Source organism: Rosa rugosa, chromosome 1 (genome assembly GCF_958449725.1).
Source record: "Rosa rugosa chromosome 1, drRosRugo1.1, whole genome shotgun sequence".
Lineage (NCBI taxonomy): Eukaryota > Viridiplantae > Streptophyta > Magnoliopsida > Rosales > Rosaceae > Rosa > Rosa rugosa.
The window spans coordinates 2,678,286-2,695,967 of record NC_084820.1 but is presented as its reverse complement, the minus strand read 5'-3'; the positions used below and the strand labels follow the sequence as shown (position 1 = coordinate 2,695,967).

General features: G+C 37.9%; 4 protein-coding genes across 6 annotated transcripts; 3 read left to right on the top strand and 1 right to left on the bottom strand.

Annotated features, from left to right (window-relative positions):
• The first annotated feature begins 1,051 nt into the window (after positions 1-1,051).
• LOC133726960 (ethylene-responsive transcription factor WIN1-like) lies at positions 1,052-2,309 on the top strand. The gene is made up of 2 exons (XM_062154595.1): positions 1,052-1,326; positions 1,434-2,309. The coding sequence occupies exons 1-2, from the start codon at positions 1,244-1,246 to the stop codon at positions 1,966-1,968; spliced, it is 618 nt and encodes a 205-aa protein (XP_062010579.1). The 5' UTR covers positions 1,052-1,243; the 3' UTR covers positions 1,969-2,309.
• Positions 2,310-3,122: 813 nt separating this feature from the next.
• On the bottom strand, positions 3,123-5,449 carry LOC133736598 (uncharacterized). Of its 3 annotated transcripts, none has more exons than XM_062164144.1 (5): positions 5,350-5,449; positions 5,141-5,249; positions 4,882-4,951; positions 4,634-4,751; positions 3,123-3,316 (listed from the first exon to the last, which is right to left on the bottom strand). In XM_062164144.1, exons 1-4 carry the CDS (start codon positions 5,421-5,423, stop codon positions 4,639-4,641), a joined length of 366 nt encoding a protein of 121 aa, XP_062020128.1. In that variant the 5' UTR covers positions 5,424-5,449; the 3' UTR covers positions 3,123-3,316; positions 4,634-4,638. The 3 variants fall into 3 exon arrangements, with proteins under 3 accessions (XP_062020128.1, XP_062020144.1, XP_062020136.1); XM_062164160.1 differs by having other exon boundaries at positions 5,141-5,256; positions 5,350-5,436; XM_062164152.1 differs by lacking the exon at positions 3,123-3,316 and adding an exon at positions 4,022-4,507.
• A 3,074-nt stretch (positions 5,450-8,523) lies between these two features.
• Positions 8,524-12,140, top strand: LOC133726958 (uncharacterized). The gene is made up of 9 exons (XM_062154594.1): positions 8,524-9,007; positions 9,390-9,482; positions 10,255-10,359; positions 10,471-10,623; positions 10,713-10,811; positions 10,993-11,121; positions 11,310-11,489; positions 11,623-11,739; positions 11,816-12,140. Exons 1-9 carry the CDS (start codon positions 8,678-8,680, stop codon positions 11,999-12,001), a joined length of 1,392 nt encoding a protein of 463 aa, XP_062010578.1. The 5' UTR covers positions 8,524-8,677; the 3' UTR covers positions 12,002-12,140.
• Positions 12,141-12,947: 807 nt separating this feature from the next.
• On the top strand, positions 12,948-16,294 carry LOC133726957 (phospholipase D alpha 1-like). The gene is made up of 3 exons (XM_062154593.1): positions 12,948-13,298; positions 13,712-15,611; positions 15,734-16,294. Exons 1-3 carry the CDS (start codon positions 13,203-13,205, stop codon positions 16,165-16,167), a joined length of 2,430 nt encoding a protein of 809 aa, XP_062010577.1. The 5' UTR covers positions 12,948-13,202; the 3' UTR covers positions 16,168-16,294.
• Positions 16,295-17,682: the final 1,388 nt, after the last annotated feature.

The following is a 17,682-nucleotide window of genomic DNA, read 5'->3' as shown; positions in this document are numbered from 1 at the left end:
TCGATTTCACGACGCGGTCTATAAGAGCGCGTTTTTGCACGGTTTTGCTCGTCGTAAATTGTAATTTACGGCGCGCTTTGCACGTCGTGAAAGACATATTTTCCTGTAGTGCTAGCTAGATAGCTGACATATAGCACCCTCGATCTCTTAATAGTTAATTGGCACGGCAATTGCCAGCAGCCATAGAATTCGGACCCCGGACTGGTCACTAATTGAACGGAATAAGATCACTTTTAGAACAGAATATTCATGCCATAGTGTGGATAAATTGGTCCTCCCAAAATACGGCCTCTTTTTTGCATTTGTGTACGTATGTGTATATAAATATATAATTATACTATATATTATTCTTTGACAAGCATCAATGATTAAAGTGGTCGAGCAGCTCTCTCTATTTGGTAAGCTGTCAACTTGCAGGGTATAATATGAAGAGACTAGCTAGCATTGTAGCAGGGAAGGTACAAATACCGATTAAAGTCTCGTTTGTTAGTAGCTGAAACTTCATAAATAACGGTACTCATGCATTCATCCATGTCTAAATTGTCACGAGAGTCAAATGAATTCCATTTATTTTCAACTCAATGTACGTGTTTGAAATAATGCAAGAGTTAGAATGATCGAAGTTACTAGCTAGTAAATGAGTTTTACAAGTGCAAATCTAGCTGCTGCATAATTCTAAAGAGTGCGCTGACAACGTGTTTTACGTTCTTAGATTTATCCCAACTAACAACAGAGTCAAAAATAATTAAGAGTAAACTAGCTCGAGCTCACTTTCCTTGACCAACTGACTATCAAACAATATGCTACTGCAAATATGAAGCACTGATGGTGGAGCCAACCATGTTCACCAAATGGTGGAGCAGCCCTCTCTTTATTTCGTGCAAAGGCAAAGAGACACTTGGCTAAACTACGTACAAGTCTTTAATATATGAGAGGGATCGAGAGCAGTGGGGGACTACTGACGATCGATTCATCAAGAGGGGAGCAGGTTATTTATTGGGAGGTGAAAAGGCACAGTGTATTATGGGAGTTGTAGCTGAGAAAATTTAATACAAGAGCAGTGTACCCTAAGCTAGCTAGCTTTTAATTCGCCGACACTATACGTTCCATTTTCGATCTCTCCTGTTAACTACCAGACTCTTTCAACGTTTCTGCACCTGCATTCTATATATTCTTCCCGGCCCTCATATGTGCATGCTTAGAATCCATCTCCTAGCTCTCTATCTCTTTCAAATTGGCAAAAATGGTGCAGTCAACAAAGAAGTTTAGAGGTGTCCGGCAGCGGAATTGGGGCTCTTGGGTCTCTGAAATTCGTCATCCACTGCTGTAAGTTAGCTATACATCTTGCCAAACATTGTTTACATCGGATTTTTTAGCTTTTAGAGTTTGTTAATTGACTAACATGATGTTATCGTGTGCGTGTGACACGATAGGAAGAGAAGGGTGTGGCTAGGCACATTTGACAGTGCTGAAGAGGCGGCACGAGCATATGACGCAGCTGCCATTTTGATGAGTGGCCGAAATGCCAAAACAAATTTCCCAACAACTACTCAAACTAGTAGTAGTACTACTCCGAAAACTAGTACTATTAAGGATTCTTCGTCAACACCAAATGATTTATCAGATATCTTACGCGCAAAGCTGAGGAAATGTAGCAACGTACTCTCTCCATCCCTGACGTGCTTGAGGCTGGACAACGAGAGCTCTCATATCGGAGTCTGGCAAAAGCGAGCAGGTCAACGATCGGATCATTCCAACTGGGTCATGACTGTCCAACTTGGAAAGAAGAATATTAAAGCTGATGATGGTACCACCAACCAGCAAAGTGTTTCATCACCATCAATGTTTTCAGAGTCTCCAGCATCATCATCATTAGAAAAGCCTAAACTAATAGCAGATGCTTATGAAATGACTGAAGAGGAGAGAATTTCATTGCAGATGATAGAGGAGCTGCTTAACAGAAATTGATAAACAAGGGAGGGAAAGCTATTACTTGTAGCATATCATATGTACTATAATTACTAATTTACTTTTACGTACATATATATATATATATATATATATATATATATATATGTGTGTGTGTGTGTGTGTGTGTGTGTGTGTGTGTGTGTGTTCTTGTTGCATGTAATAGAAGCTATATATATATCTAAATAGTTTGTATATGCATATAAGGAAGAAATGAATTAATAACAGTAAACCCTTACTGGAAAACAAGGGTTTCTAATCAGAATTAATCATAGCTATCTGTTTATAAGATAATGAAGGAGGAACTTAATTCTTGTAGCTGTTCTTGTTTATCATACATCTTTTCCATATCAAATTACACTTCGCACTAGAAACACTCGAAGACTGTTGTCGGTTGCATGAACGTCGATCTCTGTCTAGCTAGGAATAGTACGTATATGATAATGAAGTGTACCGGTGTACGTGCTTGTCATCTAAACTTGTAATAAATGCCAAGGTTTATATATACAAGAATGTAGACTACGTACTATAATATACATATGTAACATCGTCAAGCCTGCATTTGGGAAAAGAACATAATCATTCAAGAACGAGTCAGACACATACATACGTCTTTACGTCTTTTGTCCCAGAAAAAAAAAACGCATACATACCTCTCAATTGATTAAGAAAGAAACATCACTAACATGTATCTTTTGTATAACAAATGTAATGTTGATTTAAACACGTCTCAGCCAACGACTACTTTTATAGGTCACATGCTCTGAAGCACCTAACTCTCACACAATTTGTGAGGTTCATCATTTTTGTTTTTTTTTGTTTTTATAACTTAGTTCATATTTATTTTGATTCCCAAATTAAGAGCTTGTCCATGTTCTGGTAACAGAAATATCAAACACGTTTCTTTTAATATTCTTGCTTTCAACTTTGAAATATTAAAAATAATGGTTAGAAAGTTTAGTCGGTCACACTACCACAAATCTGGCCTTTAGACACCATTAGTCTATTGGGTCAATGGCTACCAATCATTGGTGTATAACACCAATAGCCACGGTTGAGCCACCATTATCAGCAATGGTTTCCTTAGCTGGCGTCACAAAGACCCAAGTACCCACTATCATATTTTTGGTGTCTGCCATTATGGGTCCCACAAAAGCTTCATACCCACTAATACAAGCTTTGGTGACTACATATATTCCATTTAAAAAATATATATATATTTAAATCTGCAAATACAAATTATTGTAAACAACTCTACAAGAGACTCATTTCACTCTTCTTTCATCTGAAATAAGAACAATATATCATCTCTTTTGGTCCATCACTAAACTGCAAAAAGATCTCTCTCCTGCAAGCAGCAAAGGGGCAAGTCAGCTTACTTGGCTAGAAATAATCACTATAATTTCACAGAGTATGCATGCTTAGGCACTAATGCACAAACAATATATGAGGGTATAAAAACTATTCCATAGTATGCATGCTTCTTGCGGAGTAGGCTGCAATGAACCAATGCATTTGTAGACCAAGAGATGGCGTCAGAGTTTCCGTTAGATTGACCGCGTCAAACTCGCATACGACAGGGAAGATGAAACTGTAAAGTATGAATTAACCATAGGGGCTTTTAGGGGAGAAGGGGAGAGGCGGGTGCACCGAGAAGGAGATAAGGTTGGCAGACTAAATAGTGGTATCCATCGTCCTCCATATGCAACGAAGGAAAGAGAAGATGAAGAGAAGTAGAGTGAATGAAGGAGAAGAGGAACAGGATGATCTTTCTGATTCCAAAGAAAAGCCATATGAGTATCGACCCTGCAAAAGGGTAAAGAATGAAAAATGCAAGGAAAAAGAAGGGGTTCGCTGCTGACTTCTCCTTTAAAGTAGTTTTGGCTCAAGATTTGTTATAATTCCAGCCACCTGTAACCCAAAATGGCCAATCCTCATCTCTTTATTCCCAGATGAGTCATGAGATGTCTTGCACAAAAGTAGTTTCTTTGTTGCATATGAGTTCTTTGTTGGTTATAATTTTTACACATCAAAATTCCCTCTGAAGAAAACACCAAACCGCAAACGATTTATCATTGAGGAAGGGGCGTTCTTACGTGACAAAATCAAACTCAATAACACAAATCAAGATTCATCTGCATAACAAGGATGAGATTGAAGGAGTCGGCGGTATTGACCCACAATGATGGTTGTCTGATTACGGGATAGCTTTGCTCTCTCTGCTTCTAATCAGCTGTAAGGGGAAAGACAGATTCAATAAGGGCAGTACCACATATTTGTGAGACATGAGAGGCAAATGACCAGCTGGGTATGGAGATATTTTGCTGCGAAATACCATTACGCCCAGCTTGTTTCACCATGACGCCAACACTTTTACAGTTAACGTTCAATTCACGGTCAACCATAATTAAGCAATTCCTGAGGATGTGAAACGGCCACGTCAGTGGGCCCCCCTTGGTCTACAATTTTGTTGGTTCATTGCAGACTCTTCCGCTTCTTGCACTAAAATGAAAATGGTGCAAGTATCGTGTCCTAATATCTAGAGAAACATAAATAATCAGGCATGGTTACTGTTTACAAATGGGATGTCAATGTAACTAGCTACATTCTCTTAAAGAGATACTCAGAGTTAAATAGTAAGACTCAATTAAATCCTTCCTTTTACCTGCATTAGCCAGACCCCATCCTTATCTCCACTTTGCAGTCCCTTGAATATTGTTTCACCCAATGCAGACATGTACTCTGGATCGTCAACAAGTGGAGTATTCTCATCGAAAGTATAACTGCAACAGGTTCATTAACCAGTTTAACAATCATTACATAGCATATGTGAAGGGAAAAATACAAAAAAAAAAAAAAAAAAAAAAAAAACGGGAGAAGCTATAATAGAAGAAAATGGAGGAAGCTATATACCAATTGTATATGTGACTGGTCCTTCCACATTCTGATCAAACAGGCAGCGTGCTTTCCCTAGCTGAATCCTCTGTTTTTCACAACACAGTTGATAAAAGCATCAACACTCTCTTGTGGAAAAAGTACAAGTCATTGCGTTAAATGGAGGGCTCCTACTAAGAAAGAACATGAGTAAAGGGAAAAGGCACAGAATATGCCTCCTAAAGGAAACAAGAAAAGCTTGCATTATACAAGGAATTTGGACATTCTAATATTCAACCTGTAGAGCAGCCTTTGAGGGAAAGCGAAATGTAATAACAGCTGTTGCACCACTAAACAGTCCTTTCGTCTTGGCTTCCAATTCAAAAGAGTGGGATATAATGCCACCTCTGGAAACTAGTATGCAGAATTAGTAAATAATAAACAGAAGAAGTGGAAAGTAGAAACCATACAAAGCAGCAAGAGTCATATTAAACAGTTGGCACTTACACATCAAGCCTTTCCCATGACTTGAAAGCGTTTGCCGCTGACGAAATCAAAGAGATCTTGAGGTCAGCTCTCATCACTCAAACTCACTCATACACTGTTCTGCAAAAGGAACATGGCAGATCATGACCAAATTAGTTACACATAAGCATATATATGTATAAAGAATCAAAGTAAAATAGCACATAAACTAAATTAATGTAATGAGAAGTTAAAACTTGCAAAATCAAAGAACATACACAAGAAGCATTATCAATTACTATTTCTAAGTCCTCATCCATAATTCCAACCAACAATAATTCCAGTAAACCAACATAATAGAGAAAACAAAACATACCAAGCATATCTGGAAGAGGAAAACAGTGGCATACATCACAATTCAACAAAACGTACCAAGCATAAGGCTATGAGCAGGGCCGGTTCTGAATTTTCAAAGGCGTGGAGCGAAAATCTAAATGAGGCCTTACTAGTTGTAGGATTTCAAGAAAAAAAAAAAACTTGGTCAAATCGATATAATAAAGAAAATATCAAACTCTTTTAAATAAAAAATTTCGTAAAGTTCACAAAAAAGAAGAAAGAAAAACAAAATATCAAGGAGAAGAAGATGGTCAAATGAAATAAGAATACAAAGAAACAAAAATAAAATATGAAAAAAAAAAGAAGAAGAACAAAACAAAAATGAAAACAAAGAAAGAGAGATTCCTAAGGCTTGAACCTGGGTCCTGAGAAGAGAAGTAAAAGAGTAGCGCCTTAGGCCCATGACCACCACCCAACCCACACACCCAGCAGATACCATGGGCCCAAAAACCTTCAAAGCCAGGACCTCCAGTTTTGCATCTCCCTCACACCACCGCCACCACGCCGGCAACAGACGACTACCAACGTCCCTATCCCTGAAGCCCAATAGACTAGGACAGATCTTAATTTGAGATGATCCACTACTTGGTCTATGTCCGTAATCTCATTCACCGCGCCATAACGCATATAAAGAAATCCCGGTGGGCAATCGCCGTCACTGTCAGCCCCTCAAAACTACCACCAACCGACACCAAACCACCAAGCGCTTCCACCTATAAATCCCATCACCATTTCGCAATCTAGATCAGAAAAGATAAGTTGTGAGGCACGTTCAATTTAGGGTATCTATATATCTCATTTTCTTTACCGTGTGTTTGGATGAGAAAATTATGAAATCCGTAGGAATTTATAAATGATGAAATCTTTAACTCCATCAATCTAAAATTCCATTAATTGCAATTTCTATTGTTTGGTTGTATTTATTTAGGATTTGAAATGTGTAATAAATTAAGAAAGTTTAAAACAAATAAAAAAATAAAGTAGAAAAAAACCTTGTTTTGGAAATGAAAATTGAATATTGCAAAGGAATTTGTAAATGACACCTATTTTGGTGGAAATTGAAGTGGGGAATTTAAATAATGAATTCCTTCTTTTTTTTCCACAGATCAATTTAAAATTTCCAATCTGATAATGCCAAACGAGGGAATTAGCTTGTAAGAATTATGAAATCCTTACTTTCAATTAAATTCCATCATTTTTTCCCTCATCCAAACAGGGTGTGAAACTCACACTTTATTTATTATTATTATTTTGTTGTTTTTTTTTTTCCTTCTTCTGAAAAGTGATATGAGTTTAGTTTTCATGGTTGGAAACTTGGAATATGAGCTGTGGTTAGTTTATAGTTTTTTGAGAATAAATAAATGAGAAATTTTAAATACACACCCCTAATCACTTAATACACATCCCTATAATTTTATATTTCAAATTAGATTTTGTAGGTAGATTAAATGACCAAAATAGACATCTATGCATTAGAAGAAGAAAAAAATAGTCATATTTTCCTTATATTATTCTATTTAAGTATTTATGTATAAATAGTTAGCTAAACACAAAAAATTTCTATACATGGCCTCCCAATTTAATACAAGAATAAAGTTAGAAACTATCTAATTTAATTTTCCTTTAAATAAATTGTAATTAAATGAGGTTAGAGACCATAATATTTAGAATTTCAAAATCAATGGCATTAAATATTTTTAAAACATATCACTTTACTCCCATTTTTTAGTTAACTTCCTTTTTTGTTCTAAGAGTTATGATTAATCAATTTATTTTCTATTATAAAATATCACAGGTGAAAAAACTTTGTAATTGTTAATTTGTTTGGTCCCTCTAATGACAACTTTTTTGTTCCACTACTGTGGAGAAACTACTGATATAGTTTTGGTTGAATGTTCAACTCATAATTTTATACTTGATTAACATGGTGTTTGGTGGATGTGAGCTCAAATAACACAAAACCTATTTATATGCATCTATTTAAAGGGAACATGCAACAATAAATCTTTATGGATTTCTCAATAACAAACACAAGTAATCAATATGGTCATTTACAAAACGTCAATATAATAGAATATACTAATCGTATTAAATAGTAACCCTAATATAGTAAAAAAGTAGGATATTTCATGATTTTTGAGATTAATGATATTTTAGGTACTTTGGGTTGTGTATTTAGTAAAATATTAGAATGAGAAATTAAATGGGTGGTGTATTAAGTGTGGAGTGTGTATTAAGTAATTAGGGGTGTGTATTTAAAACTTCTCTAAATAAATACAATATTATTAAAATTATAAATCACTAATTAGAGTCTAAATAATAGGTTAAAACAAGAATCTTAAGATGGTACTAATGACTAAAATAATGTCATTGAACAGTAATATTTAATAATCCTAAATATGGATTAGTAAAACAGATTCAAATAATAATACAAATATTTTGATAATTAGGAATTTATAGTTGTACTCCCATACAGATAAAGTCAGGCTTAATAGCACTGCCATGATTGTCCGAAGTCTTGATTCAGAAAAAGATACATTTCATCCCAAAGAATATGATGAAGATGTGCTAGAGAACGGAATGCCCTATTTAACTGCAATAGAAGCATTATTGTTCTTAGCACAATACACAATACCGGATATCTCATTTGCAATAAACTTATTAGCTAGATCACTTGCGTAAGATGCCCAGCTCAAAACTCGTTACGGATGACGGGATGAGCATCAACTGGGCCCACTCATCCGGTTCTCGACAGGCCCAAGCCCACAACATTTTCCTACGTGGCGGTGGGCCACCTACCATTCAACGGTAAACTACCAGTCTCTCAGAGAGCGCGAAACCCTCAACCCAGAACCGCCCAAAACCCTATCTCTCTCTCTCTTCGCTCTCACCTTCTTCAATGCAATCACACCTTCCAGTCCAACTCGGACCCTAACTCATCTCGACTCACCCCAACTCGGTTTCCGCCGCCGCAATGCTCAAAGGCAAGCTCAAGCTCCCGGACAAGGCCAGGCGCGTGTTCCCGGACCGCCTCGGCAGCCTCGTCGCCGGCTTCGATGAAAAGGCGGACGACGACGGAGGGTCCGATTTGGTGCTCGAGTCGGGCGAGGAGCTCGAGACGATCCAGCCCAACGGGTACGGGTCGAGTGGAGAGAGCGAGATTGCGGATTTTGAGGAGGAGAAAGTTGGAAGGGAACCCGATTTGAGGGCCCGGCTGCCCAAACCCGACAGAGATGGGCCGGGTTCGGTTTCGGTTCTGGCGGCCATTGCCGCCGATGATAAAAGGTCCGATCTTGAGTATGAGGTGAGAGAAATTGAACTTCAACTTCAAAATGCATTGCATTTTTGACGTAATAATTAGTAATAAGGGATTTTTGTGAGTTATTTATTTTCTAATTAGGGATTTTTGTGCTTCACAAAAAAATGAAAATTTAGGGGTTTATGTGGGGTTTAGTTTTTGTGAGAGAAAATAAATGAGTTCTTTCACAATGTGGTTGAAGGTCTCTATAATACTTGATGGAGAGTAGTACTACTGCACTTACAAGCTAAGTGGCTTTACTAATCCTACCTACATTTCGCAGATTCGTTAATGTTTATGCTTTGCAAATTATTATACTTATTCTTTATTTGTTATCGTTATTTGAAGCCTTAAGGATTTTTTTTTTTTTTTTTTTTTTTTCGATTAGGTTAATCAGCCAGAGGTAAATTTGGAAAAGTTACAGAGAATAGCGAGTTTAGGGCTTCCTGATGGAGGAGGTTTGCGAGCAACAGCCTGGAAGGTACAGGACTTACACTGTTTTGCCACCAGGTTCTTCCGTTATTTTACATTAATTTGATTACCATATGAGCACTTTTAATTGATGCAGGGGTATTGGTTTCTGATATATATTCGTTTTATAGGGTATATAACTATAAACACATAGTATGTCAATCTGTGTGTGCACGCGTGTGTGTGGATATATGTATGTTAATCAAACCTCTGAACCTTCAATTAAAGTAACAATGCCTTAGGTCTGGCAGTAACTTGCCGTAAAAGGTTGTCATCACGCACAAAAATCTTAGCTTATATGGCCATAACCCACGGAGAGAATGGGTTAGCCGTTGCATAGAGCACAGGAGGAACTGTTCATTAAATCTGTTTATTGTGTTTCCTAGATAAAAGCTAGAATAGAGGTTGAGCACATAAATCCATAAATAGTAGACAGTACTAGTATAACGTATATTCACTTACGATCGGGAAGAGATGTAGATTCAGACTACCCCTTTTCTTCTCTTCTTTTCATATTTCAATGAAGAGAACTTGCACCAGAACTTGATTTTTAGTTAGTTCCCTTCTTATATCCTGAAGTGTTAGAAGAATATTTATGGGAAGAGTTTTCATATTAAAAATGATAACTTGACACTTCACATGTTGTGGTCTAATGATAATTTAGATGTTTTATGGTTAAGAAGAAGAGGTAGATGCTTCACTTTACACAATTTCACTATCGTAAGTTTTTAAAAAGTTGTTAATTTGTATTATTGATTGTCCCTTACATTTCTTGCACGCAGCTGCTTCTGGGTTATCTACCTTCTTCTCGTGAGTTATGGGAAAAAGAGCTAATGGAAAATCGACTAAAATATGCCAAGCTCAAAGAGGAGCTCCTTTTGAGTCCTGTAAGATGCTCACTCAGTTGCATTTTAGCGAACTAAATAAATATATACTTCAGTTGCATTATCTTTGGTTAGTGGTTATAATGCAGTAATCAAAATCTTGTATCTAGACAGTCAGAACTCGCAAGGAAAAAAGGTGGTGCCTTGAGTTATTGCGACCCGCCTGCTGACAGTGCTGTTGATGGACCACTGAAGAGACGTGAAATTTCCCAGGAAGACCACCCTTTAAGTCTTGGTAAGGCTAGTGTTTGGCATCAGTACTTTCAGGTAAAATGTCTTCTCATATAAGGGTTATTATAAGTTGGATACCATGTGTATAATAATGTGAGGCTTATCATGCTGCACTTTGTTTATAGCATACAGAGATTGCCGAGCAGATAGACCGTGATTTACCACGCACGCACCCAGATTTGAAATTCTTCTCAGGGGACTCATCATTCAGTAGAAAACACAGGGTATAATGATCTACACAGCCATTTTTTCTTCCCTGTAATGTGATCTTCTTCTTATTGGCATCAGTCAACCTGGATTGTATATCAAATTTACTGGGTACTCTTGTCAGTTCTTTGTTTTTGTCTCACTTGTCCAGCTAATTGTTTAGTTGTCACTGACTGCATGCTCTGTTTCCATTTTCAGGAAGCACTGAGAAATATTCTTCTCCTGTTTGCAAAACTAAATCCAGCAATCCGTTATGTGCAAGGCATGAATGAGGTCTTGGCACCAATATACTATGTATTCAGTACTGACCCTAATGAGCAAAATGCTGTAAGTTACCTCCCTGCAAGTTTTATGGGCTTATAAAAGTTTGCTATAACATGTAGCTATCTGCTGAAACGTAGATTGCACAAGTAGATTATTTTTTATCTGTATCTTCTTTTCGTGCCCAAGTGGTTATAGTAAGTACTCTTGCAACTATGAAGAGAGGTAAAGCCATATTATGGTTAACTTTGCAGGCAAATGCAGAAGCAGATAGCTTTTCTTGCTTTGTTCGACTCTTGAGTGACTCAGTGGACCACTTTTGTGAACAACTGGATAACAGTGCAGTTGGTATACTCGCCACTCTTTCCCGCTTGTCAGACTTATTGAAAGCCAATGATGAGGAGCTTTGGAGGCATCTTGAGTTCACCACAAAGGTAATTATAGTATATTAAAGAGATCCCTTTTTCGAGTTGTATCATTTTTCTTGCTAGGTCCTAAGATTTACCATTTCAACTGCTTAGGCTGATCCTAACTTTGGCACCTTATAAAATATGTCTTCATGAGCAGGTGAAACCACAATACTATGCATTCAGATGGATCACATTACTACTCACACAGGAATTCAATTTCCAATCCATCATGAGAATCTGGGATTCACTCTTGGGTAATCCTTTTGGTGTACAGGTCGGGTCTCTATCTCCTATTCCCATGGTCTCCTGTTTATGAATTAATACTGATCTTTGGCAAGACAACTCGACAGGATATGCTTCTGAAAATTTGTTGCGCGATGCTGCTATGCATGAAAAGCAGACTCTTGAGTGGTGATTTTGTGGCCAACTTAAAGCTTCTGCAGCACTACCCTGACATTAACATAGAACACCTCCTTCAGGTAGCTCGGGATATTAAATCGGACTCATCTTCTTATCGTTTGTCTTTGTCCCTGTAAATAAATCCCTACACTGCACATGTTTTGTTGTACCTTAACATGGTCTGTAACGATGAACAAGACGAGTGCTGTTGCCTGAGCTGATTTGTACCCAAAATTTTCAATTGCATATATGTTTTGAAGGGGTTTGTGCAGTTCATTTTTGGCAACCAGCCTTGAACTCAAGGTCAACATCCAAACGTTTGAAGATCCTAGTCAATGTGATCAATGGTGGCTACCCTGTAAGGACAGCACACAAGTTGACCCTCAGAATCAGCTGCTGAAATTCTAATTTGTGCAATTTGGCACGTTAATTAGAAAACAATTTGGCAAATTAAACGTTAATTTTTTTTTTTTTTTTGAAAGGATTAAACGTTAATTAAATGTGTGCAATTTGGCACGATAATGGACCAGAAATGCTTGGATTAGTACCACGTGTAAGGTTGATGTGGTATAACAAATGAACAATGAAATGACATGCAGACCTTGTTAATTAAAAATGGGACGGACGGGGGGCTCTCGAAAATGTGGGTGATCTTCTATTTGGAAATTGGAATAGAAGAAAGGCACTTTCTGCCGTGTTGACCAGTTGATCGATCTCGACCGGATACCTAATACTTCGGCCTCTCCTTATTGGCGGTGAAGACCTTTTCTTCCAGCCGCCGATGGGCTGTTCAGAGCCTCATGATGAACAAAAGAAAACAAGAGACTTGAAAACATATAAAATGAGACAGTTATGCATGGTATCCAATTAGATGAAACTAGAACTAATTTTAAATTAATTTTAAATCAAACCTAATCTCTATCTGAGTTTTCCATGACATGATTATGATAGTTGAAAATTAAGGTTGCTCACCTGTACCACAACTGGAGCATGATTATGATTATATATATATATATAATGCATATAATCTCCATTAGCATTTTTATATTCTACAACTCCAATTCAACGCATAGAAGATGGAACACTAGGAAATATATATTGCATTCTCACATTGCTTCCTATTCTTTAAAGGAAATAACACCTCAATCTCTCATCTGCCATTCAATACGTAGTGATTGACTCTGAATTTGTTCCTGGTCTTCTTCCTTTTTGCGTTCAAATTAAGGAACTCCTTCTTTGTCTTGCTGTTTAAGACTCCTGAATGCTCATGCATGTCAGCAGCTGCCATATTCATTTGTGATTGCTTAACAACGATCGAGAGACTTGAATTGAGAGATCATGGCGCAGACCGTGCTGCTGCATGGAGTACTTCATGCAACAATATTCGAAGTCGATAAGTTGAAGGCTGGAAATTGCTGCACCTTCATATGCAAGGTACATACATTATACAGTGTTCTGTTCTTTCTGTACTTTACCTTTCAGTTTCTGTTATTGACTGTTGAGATGAACATGACCAACCTGAGAAAAATTGACTTAAGTTTTCATACTTCAATCTACATTCCCAGGCTTCAAGCCACAAATTTCTGTTACCTATGTTTATTTTCTAGCTAATTAATGTCCTTCAAAGACTGTGCAGCTGATAGAACATTAGAACTTATCCAATCAATTTTCCATGATTCATTACTTGGCTGTCCTTGGTCCTGCTTGGTGGCTAGTATAGCATTCATGATATATCAACCTTTAGTCCTTAATTCAAATAAGGCCAATTATATTAATTATCTTTAGGTTAAGTTGCCAAGTACAAGTCCAACTTGAGTAATGAATATGATAATTTTGAATCACTGTAGCTGATTGAAGAGTCAGTTGGGTTGGGGAAAGGTTGCAGACCCTATGCGACCATTGATTTGGAAAATGCAAGAGTTGGGAGAACTAGACTGCTGGAAGAAACAACCACAAATCCACAGTGGAATGAATCCTTTCACATTTACTGTGCTCATATGGCTTCTAATGTCGTTTTCTCCATCAAAGAATACAATCCAATCGGGGCCAATGTCATCGGAAGAGCTTATTTGCCTGCTGCTGAACTCCTCAATGGAGAAGAAGTAGACAGATGGCTTAAGATCAGAATGGATCATCACAGTAGACCTCTACATGGAGGTTCCAAAATCCATGTGAAACTGAGGTTTCATCCTGTAACTAAAAACTGTAATTGGTCTCATGGAATCAAAAGTCCTAAATTTCCAGGAGTACCCTACACATTTTTCCCACAAAGAAATGGCTGCAGGGTTACCCTTTACCAAGATGCTCATGTTCCAGACAATTTCATCCCCAACATCCCTTTAGCTGGAGGCAAGTGTTACGAACCTCATCGGTGTTGGGAAGATATTTTTCATGCAATCTATAATGCAAGGCACTTGATATACATTGCTGGTTGGTCTGTATATACTAAAATCACATTAGTAAGAGACACGATGAGGCCAAAGATAGTAGACGGAGACTTGACTCTGGGAGAGCTTCTTAAGATGAAAGCAAAGGAAGGAGTGAAGGTCTTAATGCTTGTATGGGATGACAGAACTTCAGTGAAGGTACTAAAGAAAGATGGACTGATGGCTACTCATGATGAAGATACCGAAAATTACTTCCATGACAGCGGAGTTCACTGCGTGTTGTGTCCCAGAAACCCTGACAATGGGCAAAGCATTGTTCAAGATATAGAGGTTGGAACAATGTTCACTCATCATCAAAAGATTGTGGTAGTGGACAGTGAATTGCCGAATGGAGCATTAGAAAAGAGGAGGATTGTGAGCTTCATTGGCGGCATTGATCTTTGTGATGGAAGATATGACACTCAGTTTCATCCCCTTTTCAGGACTTTAGGCACAATCCACCATGATGATCTCCATCAACCCAATTTTAATGGTGCCTCAATCGCAAAAGGTGGACCAAGGGAGCCTTGGCATGACATACATTGCAGGCTAGAAGGGCCTATTGCTTGGGATGTTTTATTCAACTTTGAGCAGAGGTGGAGAAAGCAAGGTGTGAAAGACTTACTTTTTCAACTCAGAGATTTTGATGAGACCTTTATACCACCATCTCCGGTTATGTATCCTGAAGACCATGACACATGGAATGTTCAGTTGTTCCGATCCATTGATGGAGGAGCTGCATTCGGATTTCCCAACTCTCCTGAAGATGCTACCAGGGCTGGTCTAGTCAGTGGCAGAGATCTTGTGATTGACAGAAGCATTCAGGATGCATATATCAATGCAATTCGTCGAGCAAAGAGTTTTATCTACATCGAAAATCAGTACTTTCTTGGAAGCTCTTTTGGCTGGCAGTCAGATCATAAAGACCTCAAAGTTGAGGAGGTTGGCGCTTTGCATCTTATTCCAAAAGAACTGTCACTAAAGATTGTTAGTAAGATTGAAGCTGGAGAAAGATTTACTGTCTACATTGTCATGCCTATGTGGCCAGAGGGTGTTCCAGAAAGCCAATCTGTTCAGGCAATATTGCATTGGCAGAAGTTGACAATGGAGATGATGTATAGGGACATAACAGAAGCTCTAAAGACCAAGGGGCTTGATGCAAACCCTAAGGAGTATTTGACATTCTTTTGCCTTGGAAATCGTGAGAAGAAGCGAAGCGGAGAATATGAACCTCATGAGAAACCACAGCATGATACAGATTACAGTAGAGCTCAACAATCTAGGCGGTTCATGATCTACGTACATGCCAAGTGTATGATAGGTAAACCAACTTGCCACATTCCTCTCATTTAGAGCTGCATGTTATGTTAATAAACTTCCAAAATTTTGCTACTACACATTAACATATACTAACTAAAGCTTCGAAATGTCTGCATTTTGCAGTTGATGATGAATACATAATCATTGGATCCGCCAACATAAATCAGAGATCAATGGACGGCGCCAGGGATACCGAGATTGCCATGGGAGCTTACCAACCATATCACCTATCTACCAATGTACCTGCCCGGGGCCAAATCCATGGCCTCAGAATGGCATTGTGGTATGAACATTTGGGGTTGCTCAATAACACCTTTCTTGAGCCAGAGAGTGTGGAATGTGTGAGAATGGTGAACCAGATTGCCGAAAAGCATTGGGAACTCTATTTAAGTGAGACCTTAGAGGGTGACTTGCCAGGACATTTGCTATCCTATCCCGTAAAAATTACTGAAAATGGAGAGGTCACTGAGTTACCTGGGGTTGAATTTTTTCCAGACACCAAGGCTAAAGTTCATGGAACCAGATCTGACTTAATTCCTTCAATCATCACTACTTAAAAAAGCCTACATTGCCTTTTCTGATTCCTAGAGTTATGATGTCCTTTCTTCCTCCCTTGAACTTGATTTCTCTGTACTTCTTTCCCAATTTTTTTCCTCTGTAAATGAATTCAGTGAATAATACACACATGTTTGTTTTTTTGACTGTGTAGTTTAACTTTCTTCTAAAACTTCCACCTGTTTTTCCAGTTGACCAGGAAATAGTGTTCAACATCATTGATAAGAAACTTCAGACGCCGTTATTTGGATTTGATGAGACAAATTGCAAAGAACCTTTCACATCTCTCAAAAGTCCTATTGGGAATTACATGTCAACACTGAGATTATCAATCAATAGCTGTTTCAATTATTTGGATTTGATATTTTCTTTTGGAACCGTTAGCGTTAAAACTTTAAGGCAGTCGCCATTGTTAGACTTCTAAGTTCCAACTTGCCTAATCAGTATTCAACTGTTCAGACTTATCTGCACTAATTAGTTATTACACCTCTAACAAACATTGCTTTCAGAAGAAGTGATGATGTGCAAGACTAACTTGCTCTCATATTCTTCCCAAATATACTTTTTATCTTCTCATTTCTGCCTTTTCTGCCAAAATGTCCAAGTTAGATATCACCTAGTTCCTTATCTTACTCAACCGTCTTTTATATATAATATTTTCAACCAGTTATATATGTTGCCTATGATGTTCTTTATCTTCTAATCTGTTCTAGAATTCAGCCAACATCAAACCACAATCTAAGGCCATACTGCCCCCTATTGGCTATTCAGAACCTAACAAAGGCCACAAGTGAAATTGTGACCGAGGAATGAGGTAGGTCTGAGTAGAATATGATGAACTACATGTGCAGATTGCAAAAGAAAAATATATCTGATTTTGAAGCTCTATAAGCCTCTAATCCATTGGTCCCCTATCATTTTCCTATCTAACTGGATATAACCCTCAAAAACTCCAATCTTTTTGGCATGGAACGGCCTGACCTGTCATTCATGACAGAGGCTGCGTATATTCAAAGAAAAACCCAACAATAATTTATCACAATTTGTACCATTCTCTTATTAACGTCTTCTGGGTAAAATTCATATCACCCATTTCCCACAAAACAGAGGGATATTTGAATCCTATGTATATAATGCAAACTGAACTATAGTTCAGGGTATGCGACAAAGCTAGCTGGAGAACTCATAACATACAATTAGTAGTGTACAAATTCATTTCTAACGCAAATTATTCACGCACTAAACCCTAATCACGTGATCAATTATTATGAGACGGATTTTATATGAGAATTATCTCCATTAAACTATTGGGGTGTCCTGCACGCAGAAGCTACCATTCTCCTTCATAAAGACTAAAGACCGTGAAAAAGAATGGCAAAAAAGTAACAGTGAGCTGAGCTAAGAGCTCAGTTAGTCATGCTCTTCCTCGGTCCTCCCCAAACAAGAAAGCAATGACCTCAGCAAGAACCCTTTTCTTTGCCGTGCGGTGCACAACAGAGAGAGGGACAGAGTTGGCT

What these genes read in the sequence shown, in the direction of transcription:
- LOC133726960 (XM_062154595.1), top strand. Translation starts at nt 1,244, where the DNA reads ATGGTGCAGTCAACAAAGAAGTTTAGAGGTGTCCGGCAGCGGAATTGG. An exon ending in GAAATTCGTCATCCACTGCT is followed by an intron (nt 1,327 to 1,433) that starts GTAAGTTAGCTA and finishes GTGACACGATAG; the next exon opens with GAAGAGAAGGGTGTGGCTAG.
- LOC133736598 (XM_062164144.1), bottom strand. Translation starts at nt 5,423, where the DNA reads ATGAGAGCTGACCTCAAGATCTCTTTGATTTCGTCAGCGGCAAACGCT. An exon ending in TCATGGGAAAGGCTTGATGT is followed by an intron (nt 5,250 to 5,349) that starts GTAAGTGCCAAC and finishes ACTAGTTTCCAG; the next exon opens with AGGTGGCATTATATCCCACT. An exon ending in ACCAGTCACATATACAATTG is followed by an intron (nt 4,752 to 4,881) that starts GTATATAGCTTC and finishes AACCTGTTGCAG; the next exon opens with TTATACTTTCGATGAGAATA.
- LOC133726958 (XM_062154594.1), top strand. Translation starts at nt 8,678, where the DNA reads ATGCTCAAAGGCAAGCTCAAGCTCCCGGACAAGGCCAGGCGCGTGTTC. An exon ending in ATCTTGAGTTCACCACAAAG is followed by an intron (nt 11,490 to 11,622) that starts GTAATTATAGTA and finishes CTTCATGAGCAG; the next exon opens with GTGAAACCACAATACTATGC. An exon ending in GTAATCCTTTTGGTGTACAG is followed by an intron (nt 11,740 to 11,815) that starts GTCGGGTCTCTA and finishes ACAACTCGACAG; the next exon opens with GATATGCTTCTGAAAATTTG.
- LOC133726957 (XM_062154593.1), top strand. Translation starts at nt 13,203, where the DNA reads ATGGCGCAGACCGTGCTGCTGCATGGAGTACTTCATGCAACAATATTC. An exon ending in GCTGCACCTTCATATGCAAG is followed by an intron (nt 13,299 to 13,711) that starts GTACATACATTA and finishes GAATCACTGTAG; the next exon opens with CTGATTGAAGAGTCAGTTGG. An exon ending in ACATGCCAAGTGTATGATAG is followed by an intron (nt 15,612 to 15,733) that starts GTAAACCAACTT and finishes TGCATTTTGCAG; the next exon opens with TTGATGATGAATACATAATC.